This window comes from Mycteria americana, chromosome 17, assembly GCF_035582795.1.
Source record: "Mycteria americana isolate JAX WOST 10 ecotype Jacksonville Zoo and Gardens chromosome 17, USCA_MyAme_1.0, whole genome shotgun sequence".
Taxonomy (NCBI): domain Eukaryota; kingdom Metazoa; phylum Chordata; class Aves; order Ciconiiformes; family Ciconiidae; genus Mycteria; species Mycteria americana.
In genome coordinates, this window is record NC_134381.1 from 5877621 (window position 1) to 5890892 (window position 13272).

General features: G+C 44.2%; 1 protein-coding gene across 1 annotated transcript in view; it reads right to left on the bottom strand.

The window, feature by feature from the left end:
- Nucleotides 1-6730: 6730 nt before the first annotated feature.
- The window catches only part of BRINP1 (BMP/retinoic acid inducible neural specific 1), a 59535-nt gene continuing 52993 nt past the window's right edge, over nt 6731-13272 (bottom strand). Inside the window, exon 7 of the mRNA XM_075519735.1 lies at nt 6731-7871. Within this exon, the coding sequence (XP_075375850.1) occupies nt 6731-7871 (1141 nt within the window). The remainder of the gene's footprint in view (nt 7872-13272) is intronic.

The following is a 13272-nucleotide window of genomic DNA, read 5'->3' on the forward strand; positions in this document are numbered from 1 at the left end:
ACATTTTCTACTGGACACTGTTGTGTTGTTAAAAACTAAGGCATCTCACAGCAATTTATGACTGGTGAAAGCATCCCTAATAAACAGAATGAGTCTGTGTGCTTTTCCCATTTCATTTTGCTTCCTTGTTCAGTTCAATTTGGTTGACTTTTTCAGTGGCATTAAAATATTATTTTAAGCTGCACTTACATGATGTGTGTTATATATAACATCTAATGGGCTGGTTTTGTTCATTACTGAGCCAAAACTGAAAAGAGGAGATGATGAGAGACAGGATGAGTTTGGGGGTTGAAAGGAGTCCTCCCTGAATGGTGAGGTCAGTAATCCAATTTCTTTTGCGCATGCCTATACCTGTTCAGGGTCACCTAACCAGATCTCGCTCCTCCACAGGTTCTACAGCCATGATTATTTTTTCTAGCAGTACCTTTTGTAGTTCTCCCGGGGAGGGCCCCATGGCCCGTTTTCTCTAGGTCTCTACACAAGGTCAAATTTCCTTCTTGTCTGAAAAGCAAGTACTGGAGGCCAACAGGAACCACCCAGTGATTGCACTGCTGTACAGGTAAACACTAGAGATGGGGTCACAAAATAGTGTACCTGGGGCTGTTCCTGTAAATGTCTTTAATATAGCACTAAATGCCATTAAGATGTTTAGCTAAGTACATCCCACCTCACGTGTCCTGCTAAACTTAGTCCAGCTCAGACTGGAAAGATACTCCTATTGTGAGACGCACTCTCACAACAGTGTCTGGTGTTATCTTTGTCAGTATTTATCTGAGAAGCTGCAGGGTTGGTAGGCTGGGGAGTACCACTGCTCACCTGTTTCTTGTGGTCAGGATTCATATGGACAGTCTTGTATGTGAGCAGGTTTGTTTTGCATATCCAAAGGGGCAAAGATGAGTATCATTTTTTTTTCTTGTTACACAAAAGGAAAGTCATTTTTGGTTGAACAATGTATTTGTACAAAGCACCCATCTTTTGTCAGTTGAAAATTCAGGAGGAAGGACTGAAATTTCCAACGGGGTTTTTATATAGCTTTTAGTCCTCACTGTTTTCCATATTTATTTAATTTACAGAAGAATAATAATCCTGATGACATTAAGAGAAGGCAGTTTTAGATTATGGAAAAAAGATTACTGGAAGAAGTTGCAAAGAAAATGTGAGGGAGTGTTTATTGATATGTGGATTAGAAAAATATCTTGGACAAGAAGATCTATAATCTGACTGGGTCCAGCAGGTCTAATGTATCATTTCAAACTTTCCAGGGTAGAAAGAACATGGAAATGCCTCCCTTGTTACCTCCTTATCCCTTGTCTCTTCTGTCTCCCTTCTGCCTCTCCCCTAACACACACCACTGACCACCCTCCTCTGTCTCTGCTTTCAGACAAGAAACTGCAGCACCTAATTCTTGTGCCATTTTTTCCTTTCAACAAGCACCAGGGTACATTCACCAAGGAAAGCGCTTTAGCTGGAGGCAGGAGCACACCATTTGGCTTGCTACTCAGCATTTCTCCTCCAGTACTGGGAACTGAGCAGCCAGGCTGGGGATCTTGCTACACCCTGGTGCAGGAGATGCCATCTGCCCAATGTCCTCCTGAGTGGTGTTTTAGCAAGTGGGCTAAAGAACATCCTGTACATGGCAGCTGAAGTCCATCACAGCTGTCACAGGAACGTACACACACAGCCTCAGCTGGAGGTGGATTCTGGCTCTGGAGGAAAACTGGGCAAACGGGCAATAAGGCCCTCTTACTTGCCCATGTTTCCCTTTGGGGAAAGGGATTGCTGGCTTAGCATGATCAGAGATGGCTCTGAGGAGCAGGACAGCACCAGGGAGCATTGGCATTCACTCATCCCAGGTGCAGCTCACCTAGGAAGATGCTAACTCCATTAATTGAGTTCACCAGGGCCTTGTGGCCAGTCTTGATTTCTTTGGGGTCACTGGCATATGTCCCACCAGCTCAAAAAGCAGCAGATCTCTTGTGATCTTTTATGCAACAGCAAACAGGCTTCCTGGGAAGGGGGAAATAAGAGGGGAAATAATCTCCGTCTGCTCTGTCTGCCTTCTGCTCTCGTCACCCCCTCCCCCTTACTTGTCCACGCACTTCTCATGCATCCAAGACGACATTTATGCTCCAGGACATGGTTGTCGTTGGAGCTGTGGAGGGGTCACTGGGTCTGACTGTGGGGTCACTGGGGCTGTGCCCTTTGCCTCTGAGGAGGGCAAAGCTGCTGAGGTCCAGATTCTTCCTGATGATTTCATGTGATAGCTAATTAATGGCCTCCCCATGTTGCCATGGCAACTCCATGCTGTGCTCTTAGCCCTGATCCAAATGGGCATTCTGTACACTTCTGAAGCCATAGCATCAGCATATTAATAAGACTTGCTGACATGCTTTGCTTCTGCCACATCGGCTGGCAAGTCTAAATTTGAATAACTTAAAAAAAGCACATTTCTTAGTAAGCTCCCAGTGCATTCTCTCATGTGACTTGAAGCAACTGATCCCAGAAGTCTTCTGCGTTTGAAGAGAAGCAGCAGGTCAATTCTGCTCTACCTGCTGCTTTTTGCCATACTTTGCCTTTGGGACACCTGGCATCTGTTTTTTTTTTTTTTTTCTCTGGGTTATTTGGAAGCTCCAGCTTTCATACAGTCCCTAATTTAATTGCAGCAAGGGACGAATATCTGCCATGATTTGGTAGGACCATCTCTGTATTAGCTGAGCTGGACAATCTTATGGATTGCTCCCTAACTCCTTCTTATATGGGGGAAGGAAGATGAGTTTCATTCTCGTACAGTCAGAGAATGGTTACTCATATTTCAAAGTATGGATGTCCCTTTTATCAATAAACTCTGTAACAATACTTACTGATCATGCAATTTAGTGAATCTAGTTTTATGGGTGAAATTATTCTCTGGGCCCCACCTAATTCTCCTCTATTAATTATCCTCCATTCTAGTCATTGTCTTGTAAAACATCTTTTTCTGACCAAGTGGAGGACTTGGACATAATTTCCTCAGAAACCCATTAACACCATTGTAGCACTGATGTGGCCTCTCTAGGGGGATCTGAACTACTTTCTCTTATCAAGACAGAAGAATGCGAGATGAGTCCACATCTTCTGTTGCCTGCAGAATAAATACCCTAAAACAAACCTGTGGGATCTGGATCTGGCTGTCACAAGCTGTCCCCTTACCTGGGGAAGGGTTTATGGGACTGAGCAGTGGAAGCAGAACATGTGCCCTGTTTGTGGCAGACATTTCTTTTCTATAAACAAAAGCAGAGTGTAGCATGGCCCAGGACACATTTGATTGGGTCGTTTGGTTATGTTTTTCCTTTTTCTCTGTGACATAACCTTTGAGCCCAAAATGGCTGCTGAGCTGCCAGATAGCTTCATTTTCCCCTACCCTGAAGGACAAGGGAATTTATTCTTGACATTTTGGATTTATTCCACCACAAAATTTCATCTAGCCATGTTGCAACATGCTCCAGATCATTGTGTTGATGTGCTATCATTCCCTGGTGCCATATTGCACCATCAGGTACTCCCAAGGTAAGTTTCATATGTGACACCATATCTATGCCAAACTGCCTTCCATCTCCCCACACTGGTTTTCTCCGCTCCAGCTTCACCACTGCCAGCCATGATGGAAATGCTAGCTCAGGTCAGACAATGCCTCTTTAACTCCGCTGCTGTTCTGCCATTGCTTGGGTCTGAATGGGACAGCAGTGATTTCAAGTTCTGTTGGCTCCCAATGTCTTGTTTAAGGTTTGCAGTGTTGCCCCCCTTGCTGAAGCCCAGTATAACCAGGGGCTGATCAATCCAAGGCATCATTAAAAATACATGAGAGCAATTGATTTGATCCCTAACAGTCCCACAAATATGGGGAAAGATTTAGCTAATGCGTTGCTAGTTACCCACGAGATCTGAGATTTAATTGCAACTTTTCTGGCTTCTAGTCACCAGAGCTGGATACTTATCTCATAGGCAAACAACTTATCGAATTAATTTCACTTTGTGTTAGCACGTTCACTATTCCCAGACATGAACAAATCCCATCACTGAATGCAGACTGCATCTCAGGCTATAGGTTGCTCATAAGCAGTATTTTTAGAGCAATAACTATAGTTGTTTTCAATGTCAGCTCTTTGGGTCATACAGGTAAATTAAACAGTACATTTCTATTCCCTGCTTGGATGGATGTAACTGTCGGGAACATTATTTCCACTCATAATTACAAATTTGACATTCATTTCCCATGAATACTCTCTACTATTTGCTTAAAACTAACTTCCATGCATACTATTGCTGGTGAATTTTCTCTTATCAGAAAGCTGATGCAGGAACGTCACAACTATAAAGAAACCTCTTTGAATGGTGGGGTCTATAAGCATGAACCTCTACTACACCACACAAGGACCAATCAAATGAAAAACAAACAAATGAACAAACTGGGAAAAGTAGGAAACCTTGCAACCTCTTGCATGGACTGACCAGTAGAGATAGAAAGAGATATCAATGCAAGTTAGGGAAAACACAAAGCTACTACCAACAGAAATCCATGGATGTCCCTAGAAACATCTTTGTTGTTTAATTCACCCAGCTCTTCTTCAGATGCATGCACTTCCCAGACTTTTGGTAGACAGACAGGGACTGATGTGCGCTTTTGTGACTAGGACTCCTTTTTGTTTTCTTACTAACTACCCAGATGATAGTTTCTCTTATGCCCTCAATTGCTAGTTCAGCAGGAGAGTTCAGTGAATGTATATTTTCCTTAAGGTACCTTCTCAGTTTGGGCGAGCATCAACCAAAACCACACAAATTAAACTAAACCTGAAGCCAAACTTAATTGTCTAAGTCCCTGGTGTCATATGAATAACACCGCAATGCATTTAGCTCTTTCCAGAAGAACTGATGTTATTCGCAGAATCTGAGCCAAAGTCTCCAAATAAGAAGGTCAAAATTTCTACAAGACTATGTTGAACTCAATTGAGTCAACACATTAAATGTCAAGCCAGATCTGAATCTTGGACTTTGGATCAGGCCTGTCCCTCCTGCTCAGGCCTGTTTTTCCCCAGGATACTTTTCCAGCTCTAGAAGCCAGCAGGATCAGAGATTCATTTCTCCCTCCTAGAGGAGGGCAGAAATTCTAGTCTCTCACTAGCACTTCTCACAATCAAATTTAACTAAAAACCAGGGAGATTAAGAGAAACACCCCACTACTCACCTCCCACTGTGTTCAGGTTTCATCACCCAGCTCAGTTGATCCTACATTCACAAACTCCATTCAATATATAATCTTTTTAAATCCAAACACACGTGAACACACACTCCACAAAATTTTACCCACCTTTTAGTTATTTTAGGGGTTTTTTTTGATAACTCAACCTTTTTAAATTTGGCTTTATTCTTGCAAATTCAGGGTAGATTTGGTTATTATGCTCTTCCTTCCCACCCCTCCCTTTTACTACTTTTGTGAATATTTTAATAAAATTTTCTCATATATTTTCTGTAAATTTTTTTTGTGGACAAAGAAAGCGTAAGTGAAACAAGGATATTATTGACAGTCATGGAAACATAAGAAAGTAAAAGGGATTTTTCCTTCCCCAAAGAACAAAAATTACATGTGTATCCTTCAGTGTCTCCAGGTTTCCTTGGAAATGTATTTTCTTGCATTGTGCTTTGGTTTTTGTGGTGATGTGGGTTTTCCAGTGTTATTGGAAAACCCAGAACCTGAGGCAAAGAGCCAAACTCAGGTTTGCCTTTAAGTCTGGGTTTATCAAAGTGGCATATGGTTTTGGCTTTCTCTGTTTTAGGGAATCTGTTGAAGTACCTTAAAGATGAGTGACTCTGAAGGTTTACAGGTGCTGATCCTCAAGGGGTTAAGCTCTGACATCACTGAAGGCAACAGCAGTCTGATGCAGGGCATGAACTCCAGTTCAGCAAAGTAGCCGAAGGGACCTGACATGTCCCATTCTTCAGCAAGCGCTGAGACTACCTCTGGTGAAAAGTCTTCCAAAATGGAAATTCCAAAATGAAGACACCTGAGACCTGCACCCACCCTCCACCTCTGATGTGTCTTCTCACCAATGAGGCATTAGTTTTACTCCCAAAAGACTGCCATCACCTTCTGTCCTCCAGCAAAGCTCAGCACAGGCTGCGTGAATAACTCAACGTAAAGCTGGCATAAATCTCAACAGAAGAAATATCTTTTATCTTTAACCATTTACTCCCACTATAGGAATAATGGCAGTTCTTTTACATTTACATATAACTCTTGTTTGTTTGTTTGCTTTGATTTTTTTTTGTTTGTCTCTTTGTCTTGGCACCTGCATAGCAGAAAACTTTACAGTTCATTACAGAAGTTTGTTCCTCTCTCTGCTCCTCCCTTTATTTACTCTGCTGCCCCCAAGGACTAGCAAGCAACACCCCCAAGGTCAAGAGAGAGTAAGGTGTCACCCTTTTATGACGGATTATAGAAATAACAAACATGCCTGACAGTTTTATACAGCTGCTAGAACGGGTTTAGTTTTCAACAAATGAAGAATTTCCTCTTTTTTTTCTCTTTTGTATATTAATTACATTTTACAAATCTTGTTTTTCTCCCCTTTCTTTACTTTCCCCCCACTTTTCTTTCTTTCTTTTTACTTTTTTCTCCTTTTTTTTTTTTGTTTTTCTCTTTTATTTTTTTACAGCAAAAAGATCAATCACCAACATGTCCACTGAAAAGTCCGGGTTAGCAGAGTTTGGCTGTCATCTGGTCCGACTGTTTGAGGATCTCAGTGTTGTACAGGTCTAGAGCATGGTTCACACGGATGATCTCGCTGTTGGTGAGTTTCAGGCGGTGCTTGAGCATACAAGAGAACAGATCCAGCTGGGGCTTCCCTGGGGCCACAGGAGGCGCCAGTCTATTGATTCGGTCCCGAATATCCAGCAGCAAGAGCATGACAGAGGAGGAAGAATAGAACTGCCCGCCTTGCGTGTACGACTGGTTGACCTGCTGCACAGCACTGCGCAGTAGGTCAGCATTAAAACGCAGGCTGTAGCCGTACACCTGCACATCCGAGATCTTGATGTAGAACTGACGCTTGGTGGGGTCAGAAAGGTCCACGGGCCCTTGGCCAGTCTCATTACGCAGCAGGGAGGGCAGCCGAGTCCGGCTGCGTAGGTAGATGTGGACGGTCTCGAAAAAGGTTTTCCACCGGTTGCCCAGTAGCAGGGTCCAGTTGTAGCACTGGCTGTTTTGGAGGCGGATTTTCTCCCAGCGTGGGTAGCCGTACTCCCCAAAGGGCATGTTCCAGCCCTCAGAGTGACTCCCACTGAATGGGTTGACGTAGACAAAGAACATAGGGTCCAGGCTGCTGTTGCGCATCTGGCAGATTCGCATGGAGATCCCAATCACCATGTGGATGAAGTCCATCCGGTTCTTGTTGCTCTTCAAGGTGAGGGACATGCGTTTGCGCCACCTGGGGTCGAAGAAGGTGTCCAGGCGGATCTCATTGCTGATGAAGGTGGTGTGCACATACAGGCGAGAGTCCATTTTCTGCAGCAGGTACTTCAGTTCTAGGTCCTGGAAGTCCAAGTCTGTCTCAAAGCTGATGAACTGCTCACTCCGCTCCGAGTCTACGTTCTGAGGCTCGCAGCGACCCCGGTAAAGCTTATAGCCCTTGTTGCATGAGCCGCAGAGAGAGATGTTGGCAAGGCTGCACATGGCACAGCTGTTGTTGCCCCCGATGATGCAGGGGATGGGGCGCTGGCACAGGCTGGTGCCACCGTGGCAAACGCAGCTCCGTTGGCTTTCCAGAAAGGTCCCCCAGAACCCATTCTCATTGCAGTAGAGCAGGGACTGGACCCGAGTAAGCCATTCCTGTATTGTCCTGCAGGTAGGAAGAAGAAAGCATTAGCATTGTAGAGCCTCACAGAACCTTTGGTGTTGGCATCTTACTGGAGCCACAATGTTTTCAGGGATATACCTGAGGCAGAGCTCTCAGAACACTGATGCCCTGCCATGGCATCTGGGAGCTATTCCAGTCTATTTTGAGACTGAATCTTTCATCTGCTGTTTACTCCTTTGGTACAGAACAAAAGCCCCCTAAGAAATAGCTAGAAGTTAGGACTGATCATCTGAAGTCTCTCTTCACACTGTTCTAGGAGCTGAGAGTAGCACAGTCTCCTGTCAAGGATGCCATCAGTGCCACAGGGACAAGGTTCAACCAGGGGAATGAAGCTGATAAAGCCATGTCAGAGGCTGAGGTGCTATCAGACATTGCAGGTCAGCGTAACTTCCTGGCTAGCAGGAGAAAACTCCTCTCCATGTCATTGGCAATTCCTCCCACTCTCCAAAAACAGACCTGTAATGGGATGAGGCAAAGCCAGTAGTAACCTCTGCTTATGGTGCAGAGCTCAATAACAGCAGAAAAAGGAGGCTGAGGGGAGACCTTATCACTCTCTACAACTACCTGAAAGGAGGTTGTAGCGAGGTGGGGGTCGGTCTCTTCTCCCAAGTAACAAGCAATAGGACAAGGGGAAATGGCCTGAAGTTGCGCCAGGGGAGGCTTAGATTGGATATTAGGAAAAAATTCTTTACTGAAAGGGTGGTCAAGCATTGGAACAGGCTGCCCAGGGAAGTGGCTGAGTCACCATCCCTGGAGGTATTTAAAAGACGTTTGGATGAGGTGCCTAGGGACATGGTATAGTGGTGGGCTTGGCAGTGCTAGGTTAACGGTTGGACTTGATGATCTTAAAGGTCTTTTCCAACCTAAACGATTCTATGATTCTATGAAGAGAGTGTGAAAGTCAGGGTGCACAGAGCTGCTAGAATAGCTTCTCCTTTAAAAAATCTGCTGCTAATTTACCTCCTCTTACAGCTTCTCCCCTTAACAAGCAACCACACTTGCCCATTCCCAAGCCCCACCGCTCCCATAATTGCTATGTCAGCACCCTCACCTCCACGTCCTGCAGCCCTGGAACGACTCCTAATGAATGACACCATAACTCACGTTTGCTTTTTGTATAACCCACTTGCAACGTTGCCTTGCTGCCCCCTCTTCCCCCCTCCCCACCGCCCCAGGAAATCTCATCACAGCGACTCCTTTCTCAGCAGCCTTCAGCAGAATGCCTTGTTCAGCCGCCTGTTCCCTCCCCTCCGCCTTCCCCCCAGCTAATGAATACTTCATTGTCTCCTCTGGGCAAAAAGTTCTTGGTAGCGCTGCAGCAAGAGGACTGGCTAATGACAAATTAGGATTCAGTCCCTGTAGAACGGGAGGAGTGATTATGGACAGAGGCTCTCAGAGCTGGATTAGTGAAATTCATGGCACCTGCATCGCCTGACCTCCGAATAATCATTAAGCTGTAGGCTGTATCAAAGAAGGCATTAAATGATACAGCAGCAAAGAACAGCAAGATGATTAGGGGGAGGGAGCAAGTGGAGGGTTGAGAGCATAAAACAGGAAAGCACTGGAAGGAAAGAAATAACCAAGGAGGAGAAGCAGAAAGAGTAGGGGAAAAAAGACAGGGAAAATGTGCAGGTAAAGGGAAAAATGGGAGAGAAATGCTGTGGGCAGGAGGAATAGGGATGGAGAAAGGGGAAAACTGAAACAACAGCAACAACTGAAAGTCAGAGGACAGGCAGGAATGAAAAGAAGCAGGAAGAAACTGAGTGAAAGGAAAATAAATGAGACAGAGTGAGGAAAAAGGAAGTGCATTAGCAGGAAAATTCTGAAGCCTTGGATGTGGGAAAAGACAATTTTCACATTCCTCCTGTGGTACAGGGCTGCCAGGGTCTCTTTCCCCTATTCACAGCTAACAGGAGCTCTCCTGCTAGTGGAAAAGACAAGGTTGGCTTGGGAGCAAGGCACTGACCTCTATAAATACCTGCTGTAGAGGAAGACAGTGACAGCCCTGGTCCCTCGAAAAAGTGCACAGGGTTCCTCCTGGTTTCTAGGACAGGTCTGCTTCAGAGAGGAGGGGACAGCACGGCACAGTGTGGCTGCAAAGCACATTGCTGACAGCAACAAGCACTCTCAAAACCATTCCCTGGGGATTGAGTCTGCCTTCTGCTTATAGGTGAATTTTTTGCTCACTTTTTCAGCAATACAAATAATTTTTACCCCATCTGAAGCCTTGCAGTTCCTGTTTGGAAAGCCAGCCAAATGCACTTGAATTTAGCAAGGCACCCAGATTCCAAGTTTCAATCTCACTAAGCTGCTGTGAGCCCACCTTGATTCCTCTATGCATCTCCTTGAAAGCTTCTTTCTTTGCTTCTAACCACTAATATAAGCATGAAGCTGAGGGATGATGAGCAAGCGGAGGATTAACTAAAACTAAAGTGACCCTCCAATATACGTACACTAGCTGCCTGGGTTCACTGGCTTGGGGGAATTGCTTAAGGGAAGCACAAAGTTCTTGCATGCCACCTCTTCCCATGATTGGGCTTGATAATGGTGAAAATCAGAGGTTGCTTTGAAGGGAGTATCTCCTGCAGCCCCAAGCTTTGTCCCTAGCTCCAGCTATAATTTCTACCAAGACAAGGACAGAGAGAAGCCCAGTAGCATGAAGAAAATGAAGGGCTGAGGCAGCAGGCTGGTGGCAGATAGATGGTAAATGTCCAGCTCCATCAGGTACCCTCTCAGCATCCCTACCCCTGTCCATGAAGCGAGGACAGTATTTCCCTGATTTCCATAGCTCCCTCCCTCATGTTTGTTGCTTTTTGTGGTACGGGGCTTCCAGATGAGGTAGTAACAGTGGCTCATAGGACTAAAGGTGGTTTCTGAGGTGGGTTTGTTGCGGTATTCAGCGCTGTCAGAAGTGTGCCTGTGTGCACATACTGCCACCACTTTTGTACAGCTGCCAATAGCCTCGTACAGCTGCATATGCAAACGACAGCCGAACACACGCTGAGCAACTACCATGCACAGATCTCAGTTCCAGCTCTGTGCAAGTGAACGTGACTCTCCCGATTTCCTCATGCACTCGCTCGTGCACAGGATTCCCACTGTATTTGTGCAGTGCTGGCTTGATGCTTTACACAGTTTTTACATGTTGATAATGCCATTGAGTTCATGGGACAAGGACTGCCAGACTATACAGAAGGGGACATGACAAAAATTATTCATATGACCATATCCTGTCTGTCTTAGGTGTGCTCTGTCTTAGAGGAAAAAAAAAATGCTATCCTCCATCCTTCCCTTATACTAACAGCCGGCAGAGCAAAACGAGAAAGGAGTCTCATCTGATATCTTACAATCGAAACTAGTAATTTTCTTGTTCCCCAGATCAACTTTGTAGAGGAAGGATGGGAGGAGATCAGGAGAAAGAAGGTTGGGGTTTTTTTGGTGTGTGTGTATATGTCTTAGCATTCGTCAAAGACACAAGTAGGACAAAAAAAAAAAAGGCTACCCACCATCTGCTGATGGCAGCAATAAAGGACGTAATTAAATGAAAATGCAGAATCCAGGGCAGAGCCGGGCATGACAATGGGAAGTGTGATAGAGTGAGAGAGAGGAAAAGTGGTATAAATTACCCCATTTTGTCTTGCAACCGGGACAGGATAAGAATATACACAGGACCAGTCACAGCCCTTCAGCTGACAGGAGGTAACTTCTTAAAACACACACCCATGATGGCTCAGACTCATGTGAATATAACCAAGAGATATCAGGGCACAAGAAAGCTGAAAAGAGCCACTGTTTAAAATCTGAAAGCCAGTAGCAGAGTAGTCATTGGTTTTCATTTTAATTATTTTCTCTTTCATTACGGAGTCATCAGTTTATCTTTCTCCCTCTTAATAGCATTGCAAAAGTTATTTTGCCTAATGTTTGCTACCTCTGCCAGTTCAAAGTATAAAGTACTAGAGCATGTGAAATTAAAAAAGGAAAACTATGTCTTCAAAGGTCACCGTCAAGTAATTTTACATTCAACTTTAATATCCTACGTTCCAAACTAAAAGGAAAAAAAATGACATCCAGGCAAAGTTGTGAGTGAGAGTTATTTTGCAGTGTTTTCTTGCTGTTGCTCACTGGAGACACACGGTCCCCTGCAATGCTGGGAACTGGGAGCCAGGTAATCATGCAGAGCTGTTTCACCACTTAAAACCTATCTCTTGTGACAAAAAAAATGTTTTGCAGGACAATGTTGGGCTTTCAGATCAGAAGCAGAGGTCAGGTTATACAGAAAGGTGATGAATAATTTTCTTTCGTCCTGACATGTCAACTTTCAGGATTAATCAGGTCTGGGGAGGGGAAGAGACTGATGCGTGTCCCTTGAGCCAAAGACGCAGCTTTGTTGTAGATGGTGTCTGAGCTGATTATAAAACCAAACCATACCAAAACAAAAACAAAAAAACAAACAAAAAACCCGCAAAAATACCCCAATCAAAAACCTGATCCAGCAGGGCAGATTCTTTTTTTTTTTCTAATTGCAAGAAAAAAAGGTAGGGATTTAACCAGTTTTCCTCTGCAAACTCACCTTTCACTTTCCAACCAGCACTAGCTGCTGTGGAGGTACTATTGGGCTTTCTGTATGGAACAGTGAAGCAAAAATGCTATTTTTATTCTCAGCAGCTGTGAGATGTATTCTTAACTAATGACAATTTGGCTGGAGCCCAGAACATGTATCAACACCACCACCACCCCCTCCCCCCGGATGTTATTTATATTTTACATCCAGAGTTTTAAAAGGCAACTGTAGATACTCAGTCAACATTGAAGCTTTAACAACTGAGGAATGGCTTCCTTTTTAAACCAATAAACTTGCCTGTGAAGAGGTGTTTTTTAAGCAAAAGCAGTGCAGAGCAAATATATTTATTTCCTTCTTAGCTATTGCAAAAGGTCATGGAGAATCAGCCTAATTGCCAAAATCCCTACTCTTTCTTTCTTTTGGAAACACCACTTCTTCCTTTCCCTGAGACAATCAACAGCAATCCTATTTCTTTTTTACATTGCTTTTGAATATATAAAGTAGGCTTACTATTATGTGTATTAAAGAGAGAGAGAGGCTTGCTCTTAATAGAACCTTTCCATCCTTTCAAAGCCACTGGCATGCTTGATAAGCATCTGTCATTCTGTACAGTAACAATTAGAAAATTAGAGTATTTCCAAGCCCTGTGAAAAGAACGATGAAATGCATACCTCTTCCACTACACATCTGTCTACAGAGCCCCTCTCCTGCCTAGCTACAAATGCAGAATGACAAATAAGAAAAGAAATTACAATATGCCTGGTGGTGTTGACTTAAACAAATCAAGAACATCAGTCAGTTAAAAACCCAGCTGCCATCATC